Raw genomic sequence first — 24952 nt, forward strand, 5'->3', positions numbered from 1 at the left:
TTTCCAATCAGTGTTGTGGCTCATTCTATCAGGTTTAGAATTTAAAAAAAAACACATCTATGTATGTGCCCTATGATGCACTTTCAGAGAAACTACAATGGCCAACTCCTTAGATAATAACTTTGTAATGACAGGAGCCCAGTACTATAAGGCTACCACGAAGAAATTCAAAACACAAAAATTCTTATCCAAACTGAGAAATATACCTGGGGTGGAGATGGGGAGAAAACCCCAAAGTTCTAAAAGACAAACTCATTACCTCACAAGGATAAACATTTTTTATAAGTTTTTATTTCAAAGATTCCCTTTTTAAACTGTTCCAAAGTGTTGAAAGCTGAACTGTACAAGCTCCTGCCACCCACCCTTCCAGTACAGGTTTTTCAAGATATATATATAGATATATATATAGATTTTTTTTTTTAATGGAAAAATAGCAAGAGGGCCCCCATTACGAAAACCAGGTAGGACAAATCAGCTCCTCAGGGACCAGTGGCAGTTTGATCAAAAACTGGCCTTGTAAAGTGAGCAAAAAGGGAACTGGGTCCTCCTCCCTATAAGCAAATTCATGTTCTCTTTAGTAAAAATGGTCCAAATTCATATGCTACAGCCTCAATTACGCACCCTGGCACTCTTCTTGAACTATATGGTGAAGGCAGCTCCCTCTTTTATGGCCAGTTTTAGCAGGCAAAGAAACAGAAATATAGATACATATATGTGTATATATATATTTTTATATATGTAAAATATATACATACTTTATATATGTATACACACACACACACACACACACACACACACTTGGGGACAGGCAAGGGGAAGAGAGTCATGTAAACCTAAACAGTCATCACATTACCCCCTATGAGCTTGACATTAACAAAAAGACAATAAATAACTCCTGGGGGTTAAGTGACAACATGGGTGCAGCAAGAAGGGAAAAGGGCGCACTTTGAACTATTAAATACACTTTGATCATTTGTTTGGCAGAGATCAAGCCAGTCCTAGGCTTCTGCACTTGCCAGACAAGTAAGCTGATGAATTTTTTTAAAAAATAAAATAAAATAAAAGTAAAACAAAAGTTCAAGCAGAGCTCCATACCACAGTTTTCTTTCAAGTCAGCTGGCCGGCCGGCACAGTTTTCCGACTACCAGGAACAGAAACTTTGGCTCCAAGGCAAATAGAAAAAAAAAAAAGAAAAGTATTTCCACTTATAATATGAAAATACAGAAACTTCATCAAAGAAAGAAAACTATCAAATAAATCTACTTCCAGCAAAACTGAGGTAGCACTGCTTTCTCTGCATTCAATGTAAGTGGTTCTTAGTACAACGTGTTCTAAAAGGAAACAAAACTGCTCACTTGACTGACACGTGCAGCATGTTGATGATAAACTCAACATGAAACGCAATAGGTCACAAAGAAGGAATGAACTAGAAGTGAGGGAAACAAAGGTTTGGGATAAGTTAGCTTAAAAGGGCATTGTCACCAGACTGCGAATACTCTTGTTGGCCTTAGCTCTCCAAGAGTTCTAAATTGTCTGAAAATTAATGCAATGTGGTTAAACAGTTAACACTGCTATTCAAAGTTGTGTAAATCTTTTAAAAATAATTATTACAACCTAAACTCAACCATGTAAACAGCACTACACACAGTACAGACCTGCCTTGGAAAAAAAAAAATCTATGCAAAACTGAGATCTGGCACTGTATCATTTTGTAATGTTAATTCAACCTAACAGTCCCATTTCCCCCCCACCCAATCTTATGCCCTCCCCCACAAAACAAACCAAAATCTAAAATTTGTGCAAGAAATGGCAGGCTTATTCTATCTGAAGGCTTTAAAAAAAAAAAAAAAAGATACACAACATGTAGCCAGGTTCAAATATTTTGGGGGATTCCCTCCCCCCTCCAAAAAAAGAAATAACCAAAATAACCGAAAATGAAGAAAGTGCCTAAAACATGATACAGCATTTTAGAGCCCTTTCAGATACAAGGCAGAGAAAGGTGTAAAAGTAGAAAATATCCGGATCTTCAGTAACTTCCAGAAAGGTCCAATTCTTTGCTTGGCTTCAGGGCAGCTTGCCGATCCTCACAGCTGCTCCTGGGACAGAGCCACTAAGTCTGCTCCTGGGGACAAAAGCCCTCCGGCCCTGAGCTGAGTGCGACTCTCCCTTCCCCTTCTCTTTTCCTTCGCTCCATTTCCCACTCCACAAAGGTATCAAAGAGACTTGGCCAGGCCTCATCTTCACTATAGTTGCTGAGGTCGGGGCCAATCACCTGAGTGAAGTTAAGGAACATGTTCCAAGTGTCCCGGGAGATACCTTTGACCCCTGAGGGGTTCTCTGTTAAGAAGTTTAGCCATTGGTCCAATACTGGAGGATTGTTCTGGGTAAAGACTAGTTTCCACAGGGCAATGGCTATTTCCCGATGCAGTGACCGCTGCCCTTCTTCAGAGTCCAGGCCAAACTGAAATGTAAACCGGTAGAGATCCTTGAATTTATCTTCTTGTTTGGCTTCTGTTAAGAGACTAGGGAACCGTGCACAGATCCCGTCAATGCTGTCTGCACTTATTGCTTTGCAGCCATCAAAGAACTCCTTCCTAGAACAGGAAGGAAAATGCACAATTAATCAGTGAGATATTTTCTGGGTGACAATGGAGTACAGTGGTGAAGAACACAACCATGAGGCCTGAAAGCCTGAACTGAAAATCTATCTCCTGCATTAACTAGTCCTGTTTCCTCACCAGTCACACGCCATGTATCTACCATCTTACTTCATAGGGTTTTGTTGATGACTCAACTAGTTAACAGATACTAATTGCATCTTAACTGTGCCTGGCAGGTGGCAAACAAGGGATAAAAGCTAAATAAAACTCCAGTCTCTTGTTGCCTGGACTTTGTTTCCCACTTTGCAATAGTGGTTAAGCTGCAGGCTTTCCTCCCAGAGGAGGATTGTTTGGGGTATATATATATATATATATATATTTTTTTTTTTTTGGGGGGGGGGTCAGTCATGGGGCTTGAACTCTGGGCCTGGGCGCTGTCCCTCAGCTCTCCAGCTCAAGGCTAGTGCTCTACCACTTGAGCCACAGCGCCACTTCCGGTTTTTTAGTGGTTTATTGGAGATAGGAGTCTCCTGGTCTTTCCTGCCCAGGCTGGCTTTGAACCACGATCCTCAGATCTCAGCCTCCTGAGTAGCTAGGATTACAGGCGTGAGCCACCGGCGCCCAGCTGGGGTATATTTTTGATGACTACCAAGAGGGTCACCAAGGGAGTCTTTTAGAGCCAAAGATTCTGGATGAACCTGAGTAGTTCTGTAACCAGAGATCAAAGTTCTGTTACTAAAAAACAAAAAATAAAAAACAAAAAGGTTTTGACATAGGTTGTCATCCAGGCTTGCTCAACCTCTGGATCCTCAGCTTCCTAAGTGCTGGGATTACAGGCCTGCGCCACCATGCCCAGCAGCCTATGTGTTTTTAAGATTTGTATAGCACTCTCAGCATACAACAGAGTCTCACATTGGTAGTTAACCCAGGGACTACTGAAGTAGTGAGACATTTGGCCAGGGGCTGACCTACCAAGGAGGCCATAGACATAGACATAGAATCTGCACCGATGGTTCTCAAAGTTGGTTCACAGTCACTCTGCAAACCACACCTGCCAGTCATCCCCCTACGAACAACCTCTGTATGGACACATGCCCTCAACAATATCTGTAACTACTACTTGATTACAGGGGCCAGCTGTCCTTGCTACACATAGGCCTGGCTCAAAGCAATAGGCTCACAGCTAGAAGGGACAATTGGCTTCTGAAGTGACAAAGATATATCTACAGAGCACTCACTGCATTGGTACATAAGTACCAGGTCCTTAATAGGTAGATAATAAACACCAAGTAAGCAGGTGATAGAGTGAATTCACAGGTGAAGGAGAAAAAAGAAAAGGCTGAGACAGCTGGGTGCTGATGGCTCGTGCCTCAAATCCTACTCAGGAGGCTGTGATGTGAGGATTGCAGTTCAAAGCCAGCCCAGGCAGAAAAGTCTCCCAATTAATCACCAAAATGCCAGAAGGGGAGCTTTGGCTCAAGTGGTAGAGTGCTAGCCTTGAGCACAAAAACTCAGGGACAGTGCCCCAGCCCTGAGTTCAAACCCTGCAACTGGCACCAAAAATAAGAAAAAATGAGAAAAAAGAAACAGGAAGCTTTATCAAAATACAAATGCCCCAACCTTCTTTCTGAGATTCCTAGTCAATAGATCAGCCAAAGCACCAAGAATGTAGCTGCTGAACCCTTACAAGAGTTTAAGAGTAGGGCTGGGAAGGTGGCTCAGTGGTAGAGCGCTTGCCTTGCATGCCTGAGGCCCTGGGTTCGATTCCTCAGCACCACATAAGCAAAAAGAAAAAAGCCGGAAGTGGCGCTGTGGCTCAAGTGGTAGAGCGCTAGCCTTGAGCTGAAGAGCTGAGGGACAGTGCCCAGGCCCAGAGTTCAGGCCCCACGACCGGACCCAAAAAAAAAAAAAAAAAAAAGAGTTTAAGAGTGCTCTCTGGATCAGAACAAAAACTTAGAACATTTAAGTTTCAGAGAAAAATCAACAACACAAATATCCTAAACCCTATGAAAACAACCCAGGTCTCTGTCCAATGGCACTCCCTTTCTTCCTCTGCTTATCCACTGACACGAAGAAAAGACTTACCTGGTAAATTTGCACATGGTAGCAGCCTGGAACTTCCAAGCCAAGAGCAGCACTCGAAATTCTGTGGGGTCAACACATAGGTCATTGCAAAAACGCTCCATGCCTTCTTCCAAAATTGCATCTTCCCGCTCGTCCTTGTAGCGCCTGAACAGTTCTTCCAGTCTCTGCAAGGAAGACTCCTCAGCATTGGACTTGGACTCCCTCCCAGCATCTCCCGAGGACATTGGCAGCTGACAGGCCTCAGTGGCAGCCTCTGCCTTCTTGGTTCCATTGACGAGGATATCCCCACCTGGCTTGCCACAAGGTGGCACCTGTTCCTCACGGTGGCCTGCACCTCGCCTGCTATGTGACTTGCTGCTAGGCTCCCGGTCTCCATTCTTGCTGCCCAGGGTAGATGAGGGATTCTTGCATTTGGTGACACACTGGCCCATGATGGTGGTAGTCGGGCCTCTAGAGTGGCCCCCTCCGGATCAAATGCCCTCGTTGCCACTGGTCCATGTACCTCAACATGCCATCAGCCAGAGGAGCCAGCCCACCTGGAAAGAAATAGAAAGCAGTCACCTCTGGATAGTGGTAAAAGAGGTATGGACATGCCCCTCCAGGAGCTAAACATAGCAAGAACTGCTATTTCAGTGAGTCAACAAGACAAAGAAGACCCCTAAACCCACCCTTGTAGGTTAGCTTTGGAACTTCCACTGGGAAATTCGTTTAGCTAGAACATATATGGAGAACCAGTATGGAAAATCCCTACAATTCTTAAGGTGGCACAGGTTCCAAGAGACTGATTCCTGTGAATAACACAGTTCTGACAGAAATATGCCAGGGGAACTCTGTTTGCCAACTTAATCATCACATAAGACAGTGATTTGGACCTGGGTTAAGCCAGAAGGTGCCAGTGCAAATATATGGTTTATCTTCTAAGCTCCTAATGTCTGTACTTTCAGGTTCTCTTTTTTAAATGAATATAGACAAGGGGTTACCAAATCCAAGACATGTCTCATAATGGCCTAACGATGAGGTAAGGGGTTTGAAGTGTGTCAAGACTATAAGCAGCATCCCAGACAAACCACAGTGCAGTTTGTCTGATCTCTCCAGGTTTCTTCTTGAGCCTATTCCACAGAGCAAGTATTAGGCCCCTTCTCTGTCCTATTCCTCCCACTTACATAAGCCATCCACCCAGCCTATACTCCAAAGCGGCTTCCTGATCAAGGAGTCCTCTCTATCCTCCTGGCTCAGTCTTCCAAAGCAATGCATCTCCACTGTGAAAGATTGGATAACTGCTATTTGAAAAAGACTGCACTGACACATAACAAATTCATCATGGTGGTTTATTATTTGTTGTAATTCAGAAAGATACTTTAAACCAGGCTTTGGATTACAAACCAATGCCTGTAATCCTAGCTACTCAGGAGGCTAAGATCTGAGGATCTTAGTTCAAAGCCAGTTCAGGCAAGAAAGTCCATGAGACTCTATCTCCAAATTGCCACCAAAAAGCCAGAAGTGGGGACTGGGAAGGTGGCTCAGTTGTAGAGTGCTTGCCTTGTATGCATGAGGCCCTGGGTTTGATTCCTCAGCACCACATAAGCAGAAAAAGCTGGAAGTGGTGCTGCGGCTCAAGTGGTAGAGCACTAGCCTTGAGCTGAAGAGCTGAGGGACAGTGCCCAGGCCCAGAGTTCAAGCCCCACAGCCAGCCAAAAAAAAAAAAAAGCCAGAAGTGGAGCTCTGACTCAAATGATAAGAGGACCAGCCTTGAGCAAAAAAGGGCTCAGGGACAATGCCTAGGTCCTGGAATGGCACACCTAAATAAATAATCTAAAAGGTGGGTATTTTAGGGCTGGAGGCATACATAGATCAGTGATAGGGTACCTGACTAGCAAGCACAAAACCCTGAGTTTAAACCCCAGTCCAGTACAGAGAGAAAGTACATTAATTAATGGCTAGAAACTCATTGGTTCAATTAATACACACTTTGAAAAATGACAGGAAAGCCAGGCACCAGTGGCTCACACCTGTAATCCTACCTACTCAGGACATTGAGATCTGAGGATCATGGTTTGAAGCCAGCCCAGGCAGGAAAGTCCATGGGGACTCTCATCTCCAATTAACCACCAGAAAACAGGAAGTGGCTCTGTGGTTCAAGTGGTAGAGCGCTAGCCTTGAACTGAAGAGCGCAGGGACAGCACCCATGCCCAGAGTTCAAGCCCCACAACTGATAAAAAAAAGACAGGATATAAATACCTCTATTGGAGCTATCTGTGGGAGGGGGAGGGTAAACAGAAGATAAATGAAGATGAATGTGGAAGTTTATTTGCACATATGAAAATAGAACAGTGAATCATTTTAGAAGGAAAGGTAGAAGAGTATGATGGGAGGGATAAGTTTGCTCAAGATACACTGTACATATGGTTAGAAATGTCACACATACCCCTGCCCCAAACATCTAATGGATGTCAAAAAAAATTTTTTTTAAGTTTTAATTATTAGATGGATGTGTGCAGCAGCCCATTCCTGTATTCTCAGCAACTCATAGAATAGGAAAAAATCTTGGCAAGCTACTAAACAGATAAAGGACTAATATCCAGAATATACAAAGAATGTCCAGAACTACATCCAGAGTAATACAATTAATGCACAAATGAACAAAACAGATCTCACAAGAATAAATACAAATGGCTAACAGATAAAGTCAAGATCTTTAGTTATAAAGGAAATGCAAATCAAAATCACACTAAGATTCAACCTCATTCCAGTCAGAACGGCAGCTATCAAGAAAACAATAAATGCTGGCAAGGGTAGGGGAGCCCTCCCACGCTGTTGGTGGGAATGGTAACTAGTGGAACCACTCTGGAAATCAATATGGAGGTTATTCAAAATACTAAACAGACCTTCCTTATGACCCCTGCCACTCCACGACTGGGCATTTATCTGAAGGTAAATCCATATACCAGAAAAACACTTGCATAACTACGTTCACTGTAGCACTGTTCACAATAGCCAAACAAGGAATCAGCTGAGGTATCCAACAACAGATAACGTACTACGGAATATATATATATATATATATATGAATGATAAATACACACATACACATACTATGGAATATTACATTAATGATATCATGTTATTTGCAGAAAAATGAATGCAACTAGAGGATACCAATATTGGATGAGACAATCCAAGCTTAAAAAACAAAATATTTTGTTAGGTCTGCCCAGGAGAACAGCCCCCTCCCCTTCCTGAAACCAGTAATCACCTGACTGTCGATCACCCGGCTCTGAGGTCACTTCTCCATCCACTGAATTCATTTCCTGAACCACCCTGGCCATGCCTCCCTCAGCCAATCAGATGTTTCCCAGCCTCAGAGATCACTTCCGCTTCTGCTGTGGTCCCACCTTCCACCTTTCCCTATATAATCTGGCTCAACACAAGTCCCCTCTTCTTTTTCCTTCCCCTCAGTCTCATGTGCCTCCATCTCATACATGCCATTGCTCTCCTCTCAATAAACTCTTTTCTCCCTGAACCATGTAGCACTTTCCTTTCTGGTGAGCATTACAATATTACTCAGGTGGAAGTTAGACCTAAAAGACATATTCATGGACATATATATTCATATGTATCCATCTACATAATTTATATGGATAAATACAACATGAATCTAAGCACTACAGAAGACGGAAAAGGGAAATGAAAAAGAGGGTAAAGGATTTTGAGATATATTTGGAAGGAAAATGAATATGGTTGAAATAGATTATTTGCAATTATGAAAATCAAACTATGAAGCCTGTTGAAACTGTTTGGGGTGGGAAAAGGGGACAGTGTTAAGAGTCTGTAAGACTGATTAGAATATATTGTTGGCCCGTATAATGGAAAATGTGTGTAAGGTATATTAAATAGGTAGGTTTAATTAGGTAGCCAATGAAGAGAACACCATGCTTTTTTTTTTTTGGTCGGCCGTGGGGCTTGAACTCTGGGCCTGGGCGCTGTCCCTCAGCTCTTCAGCTCAAGGCAAGCACTCTACCACTTGAGCTACAGCGCCACTTCCGGTTTTCTGGTGGTTTATTGGAGATAGGAGTCTCACGGTCTCTCGGTCTCTCCTGCCCGGGCTGGCTTTGAACCATGATCCTCAGATCTCAGCCTCCTGAGTAGCTAGGATTACAGGCGATGCTTTTTTAAAACAGGCAGGAAAAGCAGTTTATTTGCAGAACTGCTGCCCTGCTGGGCACTGCCAAAGGGCAGACCCACCCCAGGGCCAGGACTTATCTAGACCAGGGCCAGCGAGAGGTGTGGCCAGGTGGGGAGAAAGGTGTGGCCACACAGGATCTGGATATGACCTCAGGGCCTGGGTCTCTCCAATTGTCAGTTGGGAGGCGTGATCAGGGGCAGCTCAAGATGTGACCTAGCAGGAGGGGCATGTGACTGTTTCTAGGTGTGTTAGTTATCTAGGTAATCCAGATAACTGGGCAGAAAAACTTAGCCAAGAGGTAGGGAGGTGTCTACACAGGGCCTGCCGGGTCTGGGGCAGACCTTACAATGCAGAAATATAACAATGAAATACCCCTCTGTATTAACTAGTATAACCTAATAAAAAAGACAAAGTTTTCTCAATCAATTACCAGAAGGATGTGTGTGGCAGCCTGTATCTTTAAACCCAGTCCAAATCTGGCCTGGGAAAATTTAGGATAGAGTCCCTTTACGAAAATTTACAACCAAAAAGGACTGGAGGTGTAGGATCATTGCCCCTCAGTTCAATATCTAGTCCCGCTCAAAAATTTTCTTTTAATTACTAGAATTTTGAGCCAAAGGAAGCAGTGTTTTCTAAGACTACAATGTATATTCAAGAACTAGTTCTTACCTTCAACTAGTGTGCTAGCAACCATCCATTTATACTGTAGCACTTGCAGTATTTTACCAGCCAGAATAATGTCAGCCACTGGAACTGTCAAAATAAATGTGAAGCAGAAGATACCAAAGTGTAATAGGGATAGAAGACACCAAACAAATATTGAAATATGGATCTTGAGTCTAACTGGCGCCATTTTGGTATCTTGGTGGATGAAGAATTGCATTCTTACAAGAAGCCCCAGATTGTCCCACCAAGCTAGCTTTGTATTTGTAAACACAATTTTGATGGGTTTAAATTCCCCCACCTGGATCATGTGGTTTTTGCCCCCATAAACTTTATGCTAGCTGCACTCAGGATTGCAAGTTCTTTGGGACATAAGTCTGCCTGCAGTCATCAGCTTTCTAATAAATACTCTTCTCAAAGTATGTCTGAATCTTTCTAATAAAGACTCCTCTCAATATTCAACCTCTCAAAATGTGACTTCTCTGTATTTCACAATGAACTCCTCACTCCTATATAAAATATTACAGTCAGGGGCTGGGAAGGTGGCTCAGAGGTAGAATGCTTGCCTTGCATGCATGAGGCCCTGGGTTCGATTCCTCAGCACACATAAGCAGAAAAAGCCAGAAGTGGCGCTGTGGCTCAAGTGGTAGAGCAATAGCCTTGAGCTGAAGAGCTGAGGGACAGCGCCCAGGCCCAGAGTTCAAGCCCCATGACCGACAAAAAAATAAAATAAAATAAAATATTACAGTCAGTCTCACATAGGCCTCTCTGTTCATTGGTAAATTCAGAGCTCTTAGTGTCTGACAGTGGGGTAATAAAAGGCTGAAAGTTTAAACTTAATCTAAAAAGCCTAGTTTCTTCTTCTTGGTGCCTAGATAAACTGAGACTTGTCTTCAAGAAGAATTCTGAATTGGGGGCTGGGAAGGTGGCTCAGTGGTAGAGCGCTTGCCTTGCATGCCTGAGGCCCTGGGTTCGATTCCTCAGTACCACATAAGCAAAAAGAAAAAAGCCGGAAGTGGCGCTGTGGCTCAAGTGGTAGAGCGCTACCCTTGAGCTGAAGAGCTGAGGGACAGTGCTCAGGCCCAGAGTTCAGGCCCCAGGACCGGACCCAAAAAAAAAAAAGAATTCTGAATTGAGTAAACTCCTGGGTGTATAAAATAAAGCAAGAACCAGCTCTGCGGTTACAGAAGGGTCATCATATCAGGGCGTGTCCCTTTCTCCACCCTCAAGAAGAATTACATGACCAAAAGACAAGTCCATTCATGCCCTCAAAAGAACTGTAGTTCTCGGGCGAGGAGGGGGAAGAAAAACTGAGAGAGTAAGGGAAGGGATGCCACTGTCCAAAAACAAATGTCCTTTTTTTTTTTCTTTGCCAGCCCTGGGGCTTGAACTCTGGGCCTGGGCACTGTCCCTGAGCTTCTTTTGCTCAAGGCTAGCACTCTACCACTTAAGCCACAGCGCCACTTCTATTTATATGGTACTGAGGAATCAAACTCAGGACTTCATGCATGCTATGCAAGCACGTCACCACTAAGCCACATTCCCAGCCAAGAAATGTACTCTTTACCTGACTTATATAACCCTTCTGTATATCATCTTTATAATAACACTTTTTTTTTCCGGTTCATGGAGCTTGAACTCAGGGCCTGGGAGCTGTCCTTAAGACTCTTTGTGCTCAAGGCTAGCGCTCTACTACTTGAGCCACAGTGCCAGAAAAAACTTCCCATTCTTTTTTTTTCTGAGTAGTTTATTGGAGATAAGAGTCTCACAGACTTTTCTGCTCGGTGATCCTTAGATCTCAGCCTCCTAAATTGTTAGGATTACAAGCATGAGCCACCAGCGTCCAGCTATCTATAATAACAATTTTTAAAACTTAAAACAAAAAAAGAACTGTCTTTTCTATCTGCTTCAAAAACAAAATAAAAATCCTTAAAAAGGCCTGTGGCAGGAAAATGAGACCCAGGTGAGATTTGTTGTTTGTTTTGCAATGTTATCATTCTTTAAAAGTTTAAGTAGTAAACCATAAGCGCAACCTATTCAAGTTTTACAAGCAATGGGTTAATTCTGGAAGACCATCACACAAGAGAAGCAACTGTTCTGGCAGAATTATCTCAAAACAAACAGGACGGTACCATGTGGAGGGCCTGGTTTCCAGATTTGTGTTTCTAAAGACTGGAGTGCTGAAAGAAACAAAAGGCTCAAACTTACACAAACCCCACATGCTCACAGATTGGCAACTCTTTAATTCCCAGGCTCACTGACTCACCAGGGTTTGCTGTTCAGCTCCTGCTGCTGAGGGAGGCCCCACACCCGGTGATATAAGAGGATTTCCCAGCCTCCATCTGACCCACCTACCCAGGCCACTCACCCCACCCCCACAGGACAGACGCCTCATTACAGCAGCTTCCTCCCAAGCCCGACCAATGCCTGCAGGTAAGAACAGAACAGATGGGACTCCCAAAGAGGTCTAAATCCCATTTACTCCACTAACCATCCATGTAAGAGCATCTTTTGATGACCTGACACAGCAGAGCCAGCTGAATCATGAAGGCTTTTAACATGCCCAGCAGATGAGGAAAGGAGGGGGAAATCAATGTCTACTGATCAATCAGCAAGTGCCATTCTAGCTCCTTTCTTTGAAATGTCCCCATTCCGCTTGAGCAGGACGGCAAGTTGAAAATGTTTTCACGTTTGATGGTGAGCATGGCTCTCTGATTTCTGCTAAATGGTCTCCCTTCCTTTGCTACCCTTTTCCCGGTGAAAATACTTCCCAAGGAAAGCTCCTAGAGCTTCTCCCTAGGGCCCAGCCCTGTGTCCCAAGCTGGCAGCACTTCAAGTCCTTAAAAGTGGAAGGTCTTGCTGGCTCCCTGGCTGTTGGCTAATAGCTAATAATAGCAGTCATCAATTACCAAGCACTTGATACAGTGCCAGGTACTATGCTAAGCACTTTAGGGACACTAACTCACATACCTTACTATAACCCAATTTAAAGACAAAGAAAAGGAGGCTCAAGGAAAAGTAAATTACCCAAGATCACAAACAGTAATGGCACCAGAAACCATGGCCTGGGCTGCTCAGTCTACCTCCAGCAAAGCATCTTGGGAAACACATCGAAGGGTGGAACGCCTGAGTTTCAGAGAAACACCATAACCAGAACAGTAAATTTTATTCCTCAGCTATTAATGAAACAAACAAACACACAAAAAACACATGGTCTGTGCTCAGTGCTCAAGAAGGATTTCCTGAGGCCAACCAGGCCTGGCAGGTGAATATCTTGGGCATGGGTCTCACTCCAATAGCATGGTTACAGCTCCACCTCTGAACTGAAGCCTAATTCTCCAACTGGCTAGCTGACTGTGATTGAAATCTGAGTTTCCTAAATCTTCAAAATGTCATCTTGCCTCGCAGAGCTATTGTAGGGATTCAGTCAGGAAGTGTAGATAAAAGGGTACTGACACACATGGCTACTTGATATGATAGATACCATAAAGCAGCAGCCAACAAATGATTGCTCTGGTTAGTAAGTTTCCAAGCCCAGCCAGGGTTTCAATCCCTGCCTAGGGACATTCAAAAACAATCACCCACCACAGTGCTGACCCTGCCACTCAAAAGCATCACATCTCAAGGATAAGACTTTACCGGACAGCATTTCCTAGTGACTAATCTCCAATTCCAAGAGTATCTGCCACACCCTGTCCCTAACTTGAGGCTGACTTTCAGTCAACTCTAGACTCCTCCCCCTTTCCTTGCCCCTTAGTTCACACACACACACACAGATTTGCAAAAGGCAGGGTTCCTGTTTTTTTTTTTTTGGGGGGGGGGGTCTGTTGTGGGGCTTGAACACTAGGCTTGGGTGCTGTCCCTACACTCTTCAGCTCAAAGCGAGCACTCTACCGCTTGAGCCACAGCGCCACTTCCAGTTTTCTAGTGGTTTATTGGAGATAAGAGTCTCATGGACTTTTCTGCCCGGGCTGGCTTTGAACCGTGATCCTCAGATCTCAGCCTCCTGAGTAGTTAGGATTACAGGCGTGAGCCACCGGCGCCCGGCTGGGTTTCTGATTTTCTATGCAGTTAAACTCACTTAGTGGAAATGCCTTCCCAATTGGTCCTCCTCCCTCTCACAGACCTCTGCAGGGAGACACAGCACAATCCAGCATTCCAGCCCCAAATCTTCCAAAAGAACAGCAGCATCCAACAAATGAGTAGCCCATAATGTTAGTACAGTTTAGTAGCTACATATAAAGGTAGCTCTATGAAGTAATTATTCTCAGTAACAGGAAATTAAACAGGAACACTGAGGTCAAGAAGCCTACTGAGGAAGGGAGAGAACACTACAATAAAGAAGAGCTTGAACAAACTTGGATTTGAATCATGGTGATGACACCAACTAACTCTACCTGTCAACAGCTCATCATCCTGCTATACCTCAGACTACTGGTTAGAAGGAATGAGATAACCCATGTAAAATGCACTACTCAATAAGTGGCTCATAAAAAGCATTTAGTAAGTGTTAGCTCCTGTAATCGTTATTGCTATCAAAAAGTTGATGACAGAATTAAGTTTCCCTTATCCTAGCAACAGCACTCTTTTTAGAAGCCAGCCGAAAGATCTGCCATGGCAATTCAGGTCTGGCCTCACCATAAGTGGATCTGCTCTCCTGTTTCAGCTAAGGGGCACAAATAACTTGAATGGAGCCAAGGACAAGAGGAGTAAAGAAAAAGGAAAGGAGAGAAGAAACACAAACACACACACACACACACACACACACACTCATTCCAGGGAAACCTACTTCTAAGCAATTAAAAGTGGGTGTTTAGCAGACATTACTGCTCAGTTCTGCATAGCTTACACTGAACCTTGATGAGTTTCCAGCTCTCCTGTCTCAATTTCAGCCCCAGCTGTTTCTGCCTCCCTCCCTCCTTTCTCAGCACAACAGCCCTGGCTGTTGTTCCTAGGAAAAGGCTGAGCTGCTGCCTGGAGCAGGCACTTCTCAGCTCCAAGGGCAATCCTAGAGGCTAGCCTAGCCTAGAAGCTAGTCCCTGGGCCTGTTCTGTCTTCAAGGAGAAATCAGGACGCAGCACCTCTTTTGTTTTTTGGTCAATGAGGGGGCTTGAACTCGGGGTCCAGGTGCTGTCCCTGAGCTTTTTTGCTCAAGGCTAACACTCCACTACTTTTGAGCCACAGCTCCACTCCACTTCCAGTTTTCTAGTGGTTAGTTGGAGATAACTCACAGACTTTCCTGCCCAGTCTAGTTTTAAACCATGACCCTTATGATTACATCCTCCTGAGTCGCTAGGATTGCAGACATAGGTCACTGGTGCCCAGCTTGGCTCCTCTCTTAAGACAATTCCCTGAATGAGAATGAGTCAGTCTCTGTCTGCTAGGAACTTATTCTCTCTCAACTGCTGAGACAGAACTGCCTTTACACAACAGAACCACCATGGAAGGCTAACGCACAGTAAGACTTGGAGCAAATGAAAAAAAAGGAAGGGAGGACAGAGGGCAGAGTAGGCCCAAGAGAGAAAAACTGGGGTTATTCAATGCGGATGCATCATAGCCCTCAAGCAACTTTTTACAGACTAGGACACGGAGATTTTTTTTAACTACCAAGCAGTGGGCTAGGACATAAACCCAGCTTTCCAGATTTCCCATGGAAGGTTCAGTGAAGGTAGTAATGTAGTACTTTGATCATTCAATGACCAGAAACAGGAAATGTGAGGAAGAAGGGAGTGGGCCAAGGGAGTGGTTGGTCTATACTATTAAAATATTAATAACAATATTTTAAAAATTAGTATGTGTTTATTGAGTGGGCTGACACGAACTGTCACATTTTGTTTTGTTTTGTTTTTCCGGTCCTGGGGCTTGAATTCAGGACGTGGCATTATTCCTGAGGCTCTTTGTGGTCAAGGCTAGCACCCTACACTAGAGCTTTCTCCCAGTAGTTTACTGGAGATTAAGAGTCTCACGGACTTTCCTGCCTGGGATGGCCTGGAACTGCAATCCTCAGATCTCAGCATCCTGAGATAGCACTGCAGGCACGAACCATTGGCACCCAGTTGTCACATTTAATTCACTACAGATAATGAAGATTATCTCCATTCTACCTTCTACAGAGGAAGGGAGCTGAGTTTAAGGAAGTTGGCTTAATTAAGCTCACAAAGCGACTTTGAATGAGAGAAGACTCAAATCCAGGAGTCCCTGGCTTCACTACAGTGCTGTGGTATGATATACTAGGATATACTCTTCCCTAAGAAGACAATGATACCTCAATAAGAAAACACACTTACCTAACACCTAAGTGAATTACACACAATAAATTCCCAGGATGCCTTAGGTTCTCCTTTGGGCTCTCGTTAAGCAATGTGTGCCACTGAGCAAGTAACTCAGAGCATCTGTGATCTCAAAATTAAAGCAAAGGGGTCTGGGTTAGTCTTTTCAAGGTCTAAAGTTCTGGGACTTTTTAACATTCAAAGAGGCTGCAGTTGTACATTTGTAACTCTTTAGAGGACAGGCAATATGTCTCCTCAGCCAATTGATTGTAAGCTACTAGCCTGCACCAGTCAAAGCCACTTCCAAAGAAGAAATGGATACCACTGGTTTTGCAGCCTTCTTCTTTAATCATATTTGATCTCTTCAGGGTCAGCAATAGGCCCTCACATATGGCAAACAGGCCAGAACCAACCAGCTCTTTGTGGCGGCTGGTTGGGGCAGGAAGTCTGCTTAGAGGAATGCTGTGTTGGCTGCTGGTGGAGAGTTTATCACCCAAGAAACGGATTTGTAAAATGAGGAGCTAAAAAACAAGAGACAAATGCGGCCATCCACAGTATCAGCAAGGCATTTAAGATTTGCTCTGAAGACTTTCTTAACAGAAGGGACCAAAATAATCCACTACTACATTCTGTTCCCAGGGGCAGGAAGCTACAGAAAAAAAAGAAAGAAAAGAAAAAAAAGCCCATCTTTTCAACTTGCATCTAAACAGTTCCCTACTTAGAGCTATCTGAGTGTATGCTTTTATTTTATATGCCAGACCAGATGAACACATGAACTACCCAGCTTTGCTACTAGCTAGCTGCCAGAGGTTGAAGCAGCCACCCCAGCAGAATCCATCCTAAGGAATCTCAAGGCAAGAGACAACAAGAGCTTCTCAAGTAGGTTCTGAGTCACTCTAGAAAAAGATGGAAAATGGGTGGTGTCCAGTTGTAAACTATCTCTAGAAATCTGGCAAAATAATAAGAAGTAAAAAATCCCAAAGAGTTGTTTAAATGCAAGAGGGTACTTTGCTAAGGGTAGAGTGACTACAGTCTCTTCAGAACTTAAAGATCACCTTTGGTGATTAGACCTTGGGAGGGAAAGTTGTTCCCTCAACCAATGCAATCCTGTCTGCTTTTATTTTTCAGGCTTTAAAATACTTTTGGTCCTAAAATGTCTTAAAGCTATAAGCTAAGGCAGCAGTCCTAGTGAGGACTGGTAGAATCTTCTACACTAACCAATCTCAGAGGTAAAGAAGAGGTTATGAACGAAAGAGAAGAGGGAGGATATTAAAAAGTAAAAATAAATAAGTTAAATAAACCAACCAGTTATATATCTGTAAAATAATCTTTGGTCTCATGACTAAAAACCAGCCGGTTGGCACAAAGTATAATCTTTTAAGTGTTCTTATCATTCTTCATACACTTCAAATATAATCATGCACTTCATAATGATATTTTTATCAATAACAGAACACAAAGGTAGCCCTGGATCCTAACGGAGCTAAAGAATTCCTATTGCTTGGTGATGCCACAGCCCTCTTAAAGATTGTTGAAGAATATTTTATTCAGATGTTTGTGGTGATACTGATGTAAATGAACCTACTATACTGCCAACTGTATCCAAGTACAGTACATACAATTAGGCATCATAAATAATACTTGGTATTATGGTTTTTAATCATTGTGCCATGTACTTCTACATAGACATATATACACATATTTTAAATTACCAAGCATGGTAGTACACCCCTGTAATCCCAAGAGCTTTAATTTTTTGCCTGTGTGGCTTTCTTAGAGATGCCTTGTCTCAGAACAGGGGAACAAGTTGATTTAAATTGTGTGCTGTGATACACTGGCAGCAGCCTCATGCATCTCAGAACTATCATGTCTCTTGACAGCCATCAAGAAGTGACACATAATACTTGACATCACCTATGTAAATGTAGGCGTAGGTGTAGGCAAATACACCTAGGTGTTCACACAATGACAAAATCACCTAACAGCCAGGCGCCAGTGGCTCACACCTATAATCCTAGCTACTCAAGAGGCTAAGATCTAAGGACTGCAGTTCAGAGTCAGACTGGGCAGAAAAGTCCAGGAGCCTCTTATCCCCAGTTAAGCACCTAAAAGCTGAAGTGGAGCTGTGGCTCAAGTGGTAGAGTGCCATCCTGCACAAAAAAGCTAAGAGACACCATCCCAGCCCTGAGTTCATCCTAGGATCATGTGCATGAACATGTGCATACACACACACACACACACACACACACACACACACAATCACTTAATGTTTCTCCAAACATACACACTGTAAAACAGGTGTCACATGACTGCTGAGAATACATACGCAGTTGAGGCCTGAGGACTGAAGTCAAAATGGGCCAGCTAGACCAAATATTTGCCAGATTCAACCAAGCCAATAAACACCACTACAGACTTTCCAAACATCAAATAATGAAGCATTTTGTTCTCTGGGCTTTAAAACTGATTTTCAGGTTTACATGAGCTACATCCCACAGAACTAAATAAAAGGGGTAGGGAGGGAGTGTTATCATTTCACTAACCAACAGCTGAAATTATTTTTGCTTTCACTATTGTTCTGAGTAGGTCTGATTGCCCAAAGACGGCATTATAGGAAGCACCAGATTTCTATGTTGGCCACTTTTTTCATCTATGCCCCAGACATCCCAGTCATTTTCCTTGTTTAAAACCAGAAGCTGTCTTGGATTTGTCCTCCATGGTTAATAGTAATAAAAAAAAAAAAATGGCACAGTCACTATGCTTTTTACCTCTGGTTATTCTCATAAACTTGTATTTTCCTTAGGATAGTTGCCTTATTAGACTCCACTGAACGTAAGCTGCTGATTAGGCACTAATTCTCTGCTTTCAGGTAGCATATTGATATCTGCTACCCTAAAGTTTTACGTGATTGATAAGACCCCAAACACTCAATTACCTATCACTTACTTCCCATAGTTCACTATTGAAATAATAATACAGGAATAATAGACAGAAAGTGCACTTGAAGTACAGCATATTAATACATATTTCCTGAGGAAATTATTACAAGAGGACCCAATGAATCAGAGAATACGCACGCACGCATGCGCCTGCACACGCACACACACAAACCTACAACTATAAAATCAAACTGTTCACTCTTCAGTCACTTTCTTAGGATTAGGAGTTCAGCTACAAAACAGTTAACTAGATAAGATTTTTTTTTTCCATCAAAGAAAAAGGCAAGAAAGGAAATTGTGAAATGAGCCAGAGAGGAAGGAACCCAAAACAAAGATGATTAATGACGGCCTCCAAATATTTTGAAGAGGCACCTGAATTACCATAAATGTACAGCTGTGGTTTCCAGAGCTACATGGTTTCTAAGTAGGGCTCAAGTTCATCACATAGAAACTAATCAATTTCTTAATGTTTACTAATTCCTTAAAAAAAAAAAAACAAACCCTCTAAATCCATTAAGGCCATTTTTTTTTCCAGCTTTTTCCTAATGGCCAATAACGAAAGCTGATTGCTAATGCACAACATACAGGAAGAGGAAGAGAAAAGACCGGTAAGAATTCCTGCTTTCAAACTCATCAGTAACCTAGTCGGAAGAGTAAAGCCATTAAGGATTTCTGCTTAGTTGAAAAGTTTTAAACAGTTATTCTTTGCAGTTTTAGAAACCACAGGGCAGCATATAAAAAGTCAATGCCACTTTAACTAATATTTTATATTAAATCCTTTATATATAAAGCATCCATAGTTGGCACACGAGTTATACACACACACACATATGGTACATTAAACGTTTAAACAAATCATATTGTATTTTGCAACTGTTTCCACTCAACATAAAAAAAAATCTTCTCTCAAAATATTTTGAAAAGAGCACCAATTCAATAGTAACCTTGGTATTCCCACTAATGCCCATAGGCTATGTATACCCTACTATCCAATTTTTGATATACTATCTAGTATACTCAAAAAAGCAGAGCTGAAGGTTTGGTTCAAGTAGTAAAGCACCAGCCAAGCAAGTACACTGAACATGGGCTGAGTTCAAATCCCAGTATCACCACCAAAAATGAAGTACAACCCTAAAACACCTAAGACATTATATTTAAGGAAAAATATGAAGCCACTTTAGAAAGTGAACATTTGCTTCACTGTAAGTCCAAGGACTTTAACAAAGTATTATTAAATGATAAGATAGGGCAAAAAAAAGAGACTAATCATAAGGCCACCTTTCAATTTTATCTAAATTTCCTCCATTTATTATTATATTTTTAAAGAATACAGACTTCAAGGCCCTTATGACCACTTCACAAAAAGGAGACAGATGGTGCCCATCATCAAGTCTAATAAGTAAGTACTCATGATCTAGCATCAGGGTTAGAGAAGTCTGGACCACGGACTAGCCAGAATCAAAATGAATCATATTCCCAAGGAATAGGAGTTTCATTCACACAGGAACCGTGGAACCCTTGGAAAATGATTAAGGGAGTGGCTTTAGCCCACTGACCTACTGTATGGGCTTTCTACCTATGGATTAGATCAAAGAATATGACTTACATGCAGCAGTGACTTATTTGCTTCCACAGTATCCAGGTTCTTTACATTACCCAATTTTCACTAGAAGTTTTCTCTCCCTTACTTGACTATATGGCTGGGTGAGGTTCATAATAGAATATATGACTCAGGCCAACCAATGCTTCCTATGAAACTGGTTTCAAAGATTGGGATCAGGATAGGCAGGTGATCTCAGCCAACACGACTGAATCTCAGCACTTCCAGAGCCACTAGGGAAGGCGGTAGTCAAGTAGTAAAGAAGCCTATCAAAAGGTCAGTGTAAGGTTTAAGTGAGCCCTCCTTACCAGGTGAGTCAGCTCTAACCCAAGAATGAAATCCCTAAGTGGAAAGTAGTACTGAGAGGCAAAGAAAAACTTAACTTTGAAGGCGTTATTTACACAATTAATCCAACTGCACACAGAATCAAGATCAAAGCCCAAACATCACAAAACATGTGAGCCAAAATTTTCCCTTTCATATAAGCAGATGTCAGTTTTTGTTACAAATGAAAGAGTCCCTACAAAGACACAGATATGCTACTTAGACCTCCCACAAAGGGAAAAACAAAAACAAAAAAAAGGAAGATCTCATACTTAAGACTGACTTTCTGATTCATACTTCATGCTCTAAGACCAATTTACTAGGCCAAAATTTCAACCCCATACATCATGGGGAACAACAGAACCAATGATCCCTATCTCAGGAAGGCTGTTAAATTCCATTACAACTAGCTAGATTATTGGAATGCTATTTATAAGCATGCCGTAAGATGGTATAACTAATGCCTATAAGAATCTTTTCAATTGTAATTTTTACCATCTTAGCCCTCCTTTAAGTGAAGAGTACTTACATCTGTCTCATTCTACTATGGACATATTTTCTGTCACTTTCATGTTCCCAAGGAGGAATCTCCTCCCAACATTCAGACACCACATGAAGGCAATAAAGCAAGCATTCCCAGATGTCTTCCTCTGCAGTAACATCATGACTAATCTTCCAGCTGAAAAAGGTATCTGATCAAAACCACCCATCCTATGAAACCAGAAGACCAGACATGAGCAAAACTTGGCTACCTTCTTGGTTTCAATTACTATCACTGAAACAATTTCTCTGATTTTAAGTGCTAAAGAGCCAATTTGGAAAGTATTCAGATTTTAAAGACAAGAACAGGAAATGATGATGTTTGTGTATCATTATTGGAAATACATATAATCCCTTCACGTTGAAAGAAGGCTCTGCTTTCTTTCTTTTCTCTTTATTTCTTCTTTCTTTCTTTCTTTTCTTCCTTCCTTTTCTTTCTTTTCTCTCCCCCCCCCCACCTCTTTTTGCCAGTTCTTGGACTTGAACTCAGGACCTGGGCTGTCCCAGAGCTTCTTTTGCTCAGGGCTAGCACTCTACCAATTGAGCCACAGATCACTTATGGCCTTTTCTGTTTATATGGTACTGAGGCATCAAACGCAGGGTTTCATGCATGCTGGGTAAGTACTCTACCACTAAGCCACATTCCTAGCACTCTGGTTTTTTTTTTTTTTTTTTTTTGGTCAGTCATGGGGCTTGAACTCTGGGCCTGGGTGCTGTCCCTCAGCTCTTTAGCTCAAGGCGAGCGCTCTACCACTTGAGCTACAGCACCACTTCCAGTTTTCTGGTGGTTTATTGGAGACAGGAGTATCTTGGTCTTTCCTGCCTGGGCTGGCTTTGAACCGCGATCCTCAGATCTCAGCCTCCTGAGTAGCTAGGATTACAGGCGTGAACCACCAGCGCCCGGCAGCACTCTGCTGTTTTAAAAGTAATTTACTTCTTTTTATGGAGAATAGGACTGAGTTTGAACTCAGGACTTCAGGCTTGCTAGGCAAGCACTCTAAATATGAATCCTATCTCCAGCCCTTAAAGTTACTTATTTTCACTAATGAGACATAAGGCTCCACAATATATTACCATATGTAGAGAAAAGTAGATAAAACTATTCAATAGTACTCCATCGGATGGAAGACAACATGGTATTGTGACTCTGCAAAGTCCTCTGATGATTCCTACCTGCTCACTCCCCAACCACATGACTTGCCAAAATTACCATTAGCTGAGGGCCATTGTAATACTACCCACTGAAACTATGTTCTAACAGCTAGGCCCTATTTTAAGAAAAGGAAAAAAAAAATTCTGAAAGAAAGCACCAGACCATTAGTGTAACCTTTAGGACACTTGAAAAGCTGAAGGTAACTATGGGCCCCAGAATAAACCATGCAAACAAAAATATGAATTTTGTATCCATGGATTTACATGCAACTTCTAAATTGCCACCAATGTTTTGCCTGTAGAGAACCCACATTCTTGTCACTTAAAAACCTGTGGCACAGCATTATACTTAATGGTGAAAAACTAAAGCGATTTCCTCTTAACTCAGGAACGAGACAAGGATGTCCACTCTCTCCACTTCTCTTCAATCTAGTATTAGAATGCCTAGCTACAGCAATAAGACAAGATGCAAACATAAAAGGGATCCAAATAGGGAAAGATGAAGTAAAATTCTTCCTCTTTGCAGATGACATGATCTTGTATTTAAAGAATCCCATGGACTCCACTCCCAAATTACTCAAGCTGATTCAAAACTTTGGCAAAGTAGCAGGGTATAAAATTAACCCTCAAAAATCCATGGCTTTTCTGTAAGCCAGCAATGAGAAGAGCGTGGCTGAAATCAAGAAAGCAACTCCATTTGTAATAGCCCCACAAACAATAAATACCTAGGATTAACCAAAGAAGCGAAGGCCCTCTATGATGAAAACTTTAAAAACCTGAAAAAGGAAAGCAAAACAGAACTTAGAAAGTGGAAAAACCTCCCATGCTCCTGGATTGGAAGGATAACATCATGAAAATGGCAATATTTCCCAAAGTATCTACAAATTCAATGTGATACCTATCAATATTCCAACCTCATTCTTCAAGGAAATAGAAGAGGCAATCCAAAAATTCATATAGAACAATAAAAAAAAACACGAATAGCAAAAATGATCCTTAACAGAAAGAACAGTGCTGGAGGAATATCAATACCCAATTTCAAACTCTACTACAAAGCCATAGTAATCAAAACAGCTTGGTACTGGCACAAGAACAGACCTCAGGACCAATGGAATAAAATTGAAAACTCAGAAATGAACCCACAGACCTACAGCCATTTAATATTTGATAAGGGAGCTAAAAAACTTAGAATGGAAGAAAGACAGCCTCTTCAGTAAATGGTGCTGCCAAAATTGGTTAATCACTTGTAGAAAACTAAAGCTAGATCCTTATATATCACCCTGCACCAGAATCAACTCCAAATGGATCAAAGACCTCAGAGTCAAAGCAGACACTCTGAAAACATTACAGGATGGAATAGGAGAAACCCTAGGTCTCCTTCGCACAGGCCAAAATTTTCTTAATAGAGACCCAGAAACACAACAAATCAAAGAAAGGTTGGACAAATGGGATTGCATGAACTTGCAGAGCTTCTGCATGGCAAAAGACATAGCTAGCAAGATCAATAGAAAGCCTAGGGATTGGGAGATCTTCACTAGCCATACAACAGACAAGGGTCTCATATCTAAAATATACCTGGAACTCAAAAAATCAAATCTCCCAACAACAAATCCTCAAAGAAACAACTGCCCAATAAATAAGTGGGCTAAAGACTTAAAGAGAAACTTCTCTGAAGAGGAAAGAAGGATGGCCAATAGACACATGCAGAAATGCTCAACCTCCCTAGCAATAAAACAAATGCAAATCAAAACAACACTGAGATACCACCTCACCCCAGTTAGAATGGCTATAATCAAGAACTCTAATAACAACAGATGCTGGAGGGGGTGTGGACAGAAGGGAACTCTACTGCATTGTTGGTGGGAATGTAAACTTGTTCAACCACTTTGGAGAGCAGTATGGAGGCTCCTCAAAAGACTCCATATAGAGCTCCCCAATGACCCAACAATCCCACTTTTGGGCATTTACCCAAATGATCACAAACAAGACCATACTAAAGCTACCAGCACAACTATGTTTATTGCAGCATTATTTACCATAGCTAAGATATGGAACCAACCCAGATGCCCTTCAGTAGATGAATGGATCAAGAAAATGTGGTATATATACACAATGGAATTCTATGCCTCCATCAGAAAGAATGTCATTGCCCCATTTGTTAGGAAATGGAAAGACTTGGAAAAAAATTATATTAAGTGAAGTAAGCCAGGCACAAAGAAACATAGGTCCCATGGTTTCCCTTATTTGCAATAAGTAGTATATGTCTGAGACAAGCAGAAATGGTCAGATAAGTTGATGTTAAGGGAAATGAACCTCAAGGACTTGTTTTTCCTTTCTTGCTATTGTGTCTAACACATTTATAAGATATATCTTTGTTGCTTTGTATGTCCCTCCCCTGCAGTATAACCTCTGTTTTCACTGTATTTGATGTTGGTATAATTTGTGGAGGGGAGGAGAAAAAACAAATTGTTTCAATAGGAATACAGGTGGACCCATTGCACCAATGAGATGTACAAGATGTTATGTCAAAAATGAACTTCACAACTTTGACGCGGGGGGAAGGGAGTGGGGAGGATGGGAAGGGATGGTAGGGGAAA

At 42.1% G+C, this 24952-nt stretch overlaps 1 protein-coding gene across 2 annotated transcripts in view; it reads right to left on the minus strand.

Moving 5' to 3' along the window:
• Positions 1-24952, minus strand: part of Dcun1d3 (defective in cullin neddylation 1 domain containing 3) — a 67339-nt gene that overhangs the window by 17699 nt on the left and 24688 nt on the right. Inside the window, exons 2-3 of one of the 2 annotated variants that reach the window (XR_006148905.1) lie at positions 4686-5221; positions 787-2594 (exon numbers count right to left, since the gene is read on the minus strand). Coding sequence is in view for 1 of the 2 variants with exons in the window: in XM_042689797.1 (XP_042545731.1) it covers positions 2111-2594; positions 4686-5116 (915 nt within the window). In the remaining variant the exon portion in view is untranslated. Of the gene's footprint in view, positions 1-271; positions 2595-4685; positions 5222-24952 lie in introns of those variants that run through there. The other variant, XM_042689797.1, reaches the window with a different exon arrangement.

This window comes from Dipodomys spectabilis, unplaced genomic scaffold (genome assembly GCF_019054845.1).
Source record: "Dipodomys spectabilis isolate Male_0828 unplaced genomic scaffold, ASM1905484v1 ptg000127l, whole genome shotgun sequence".
Classification (NCBI taxonomy): domain Eukaryota; kingdom Metazoa; phylum Chordata; class Mammalia; order Rodentia; family Heteromyidae; genus Dipodomys; species Dipodomys spectabilis.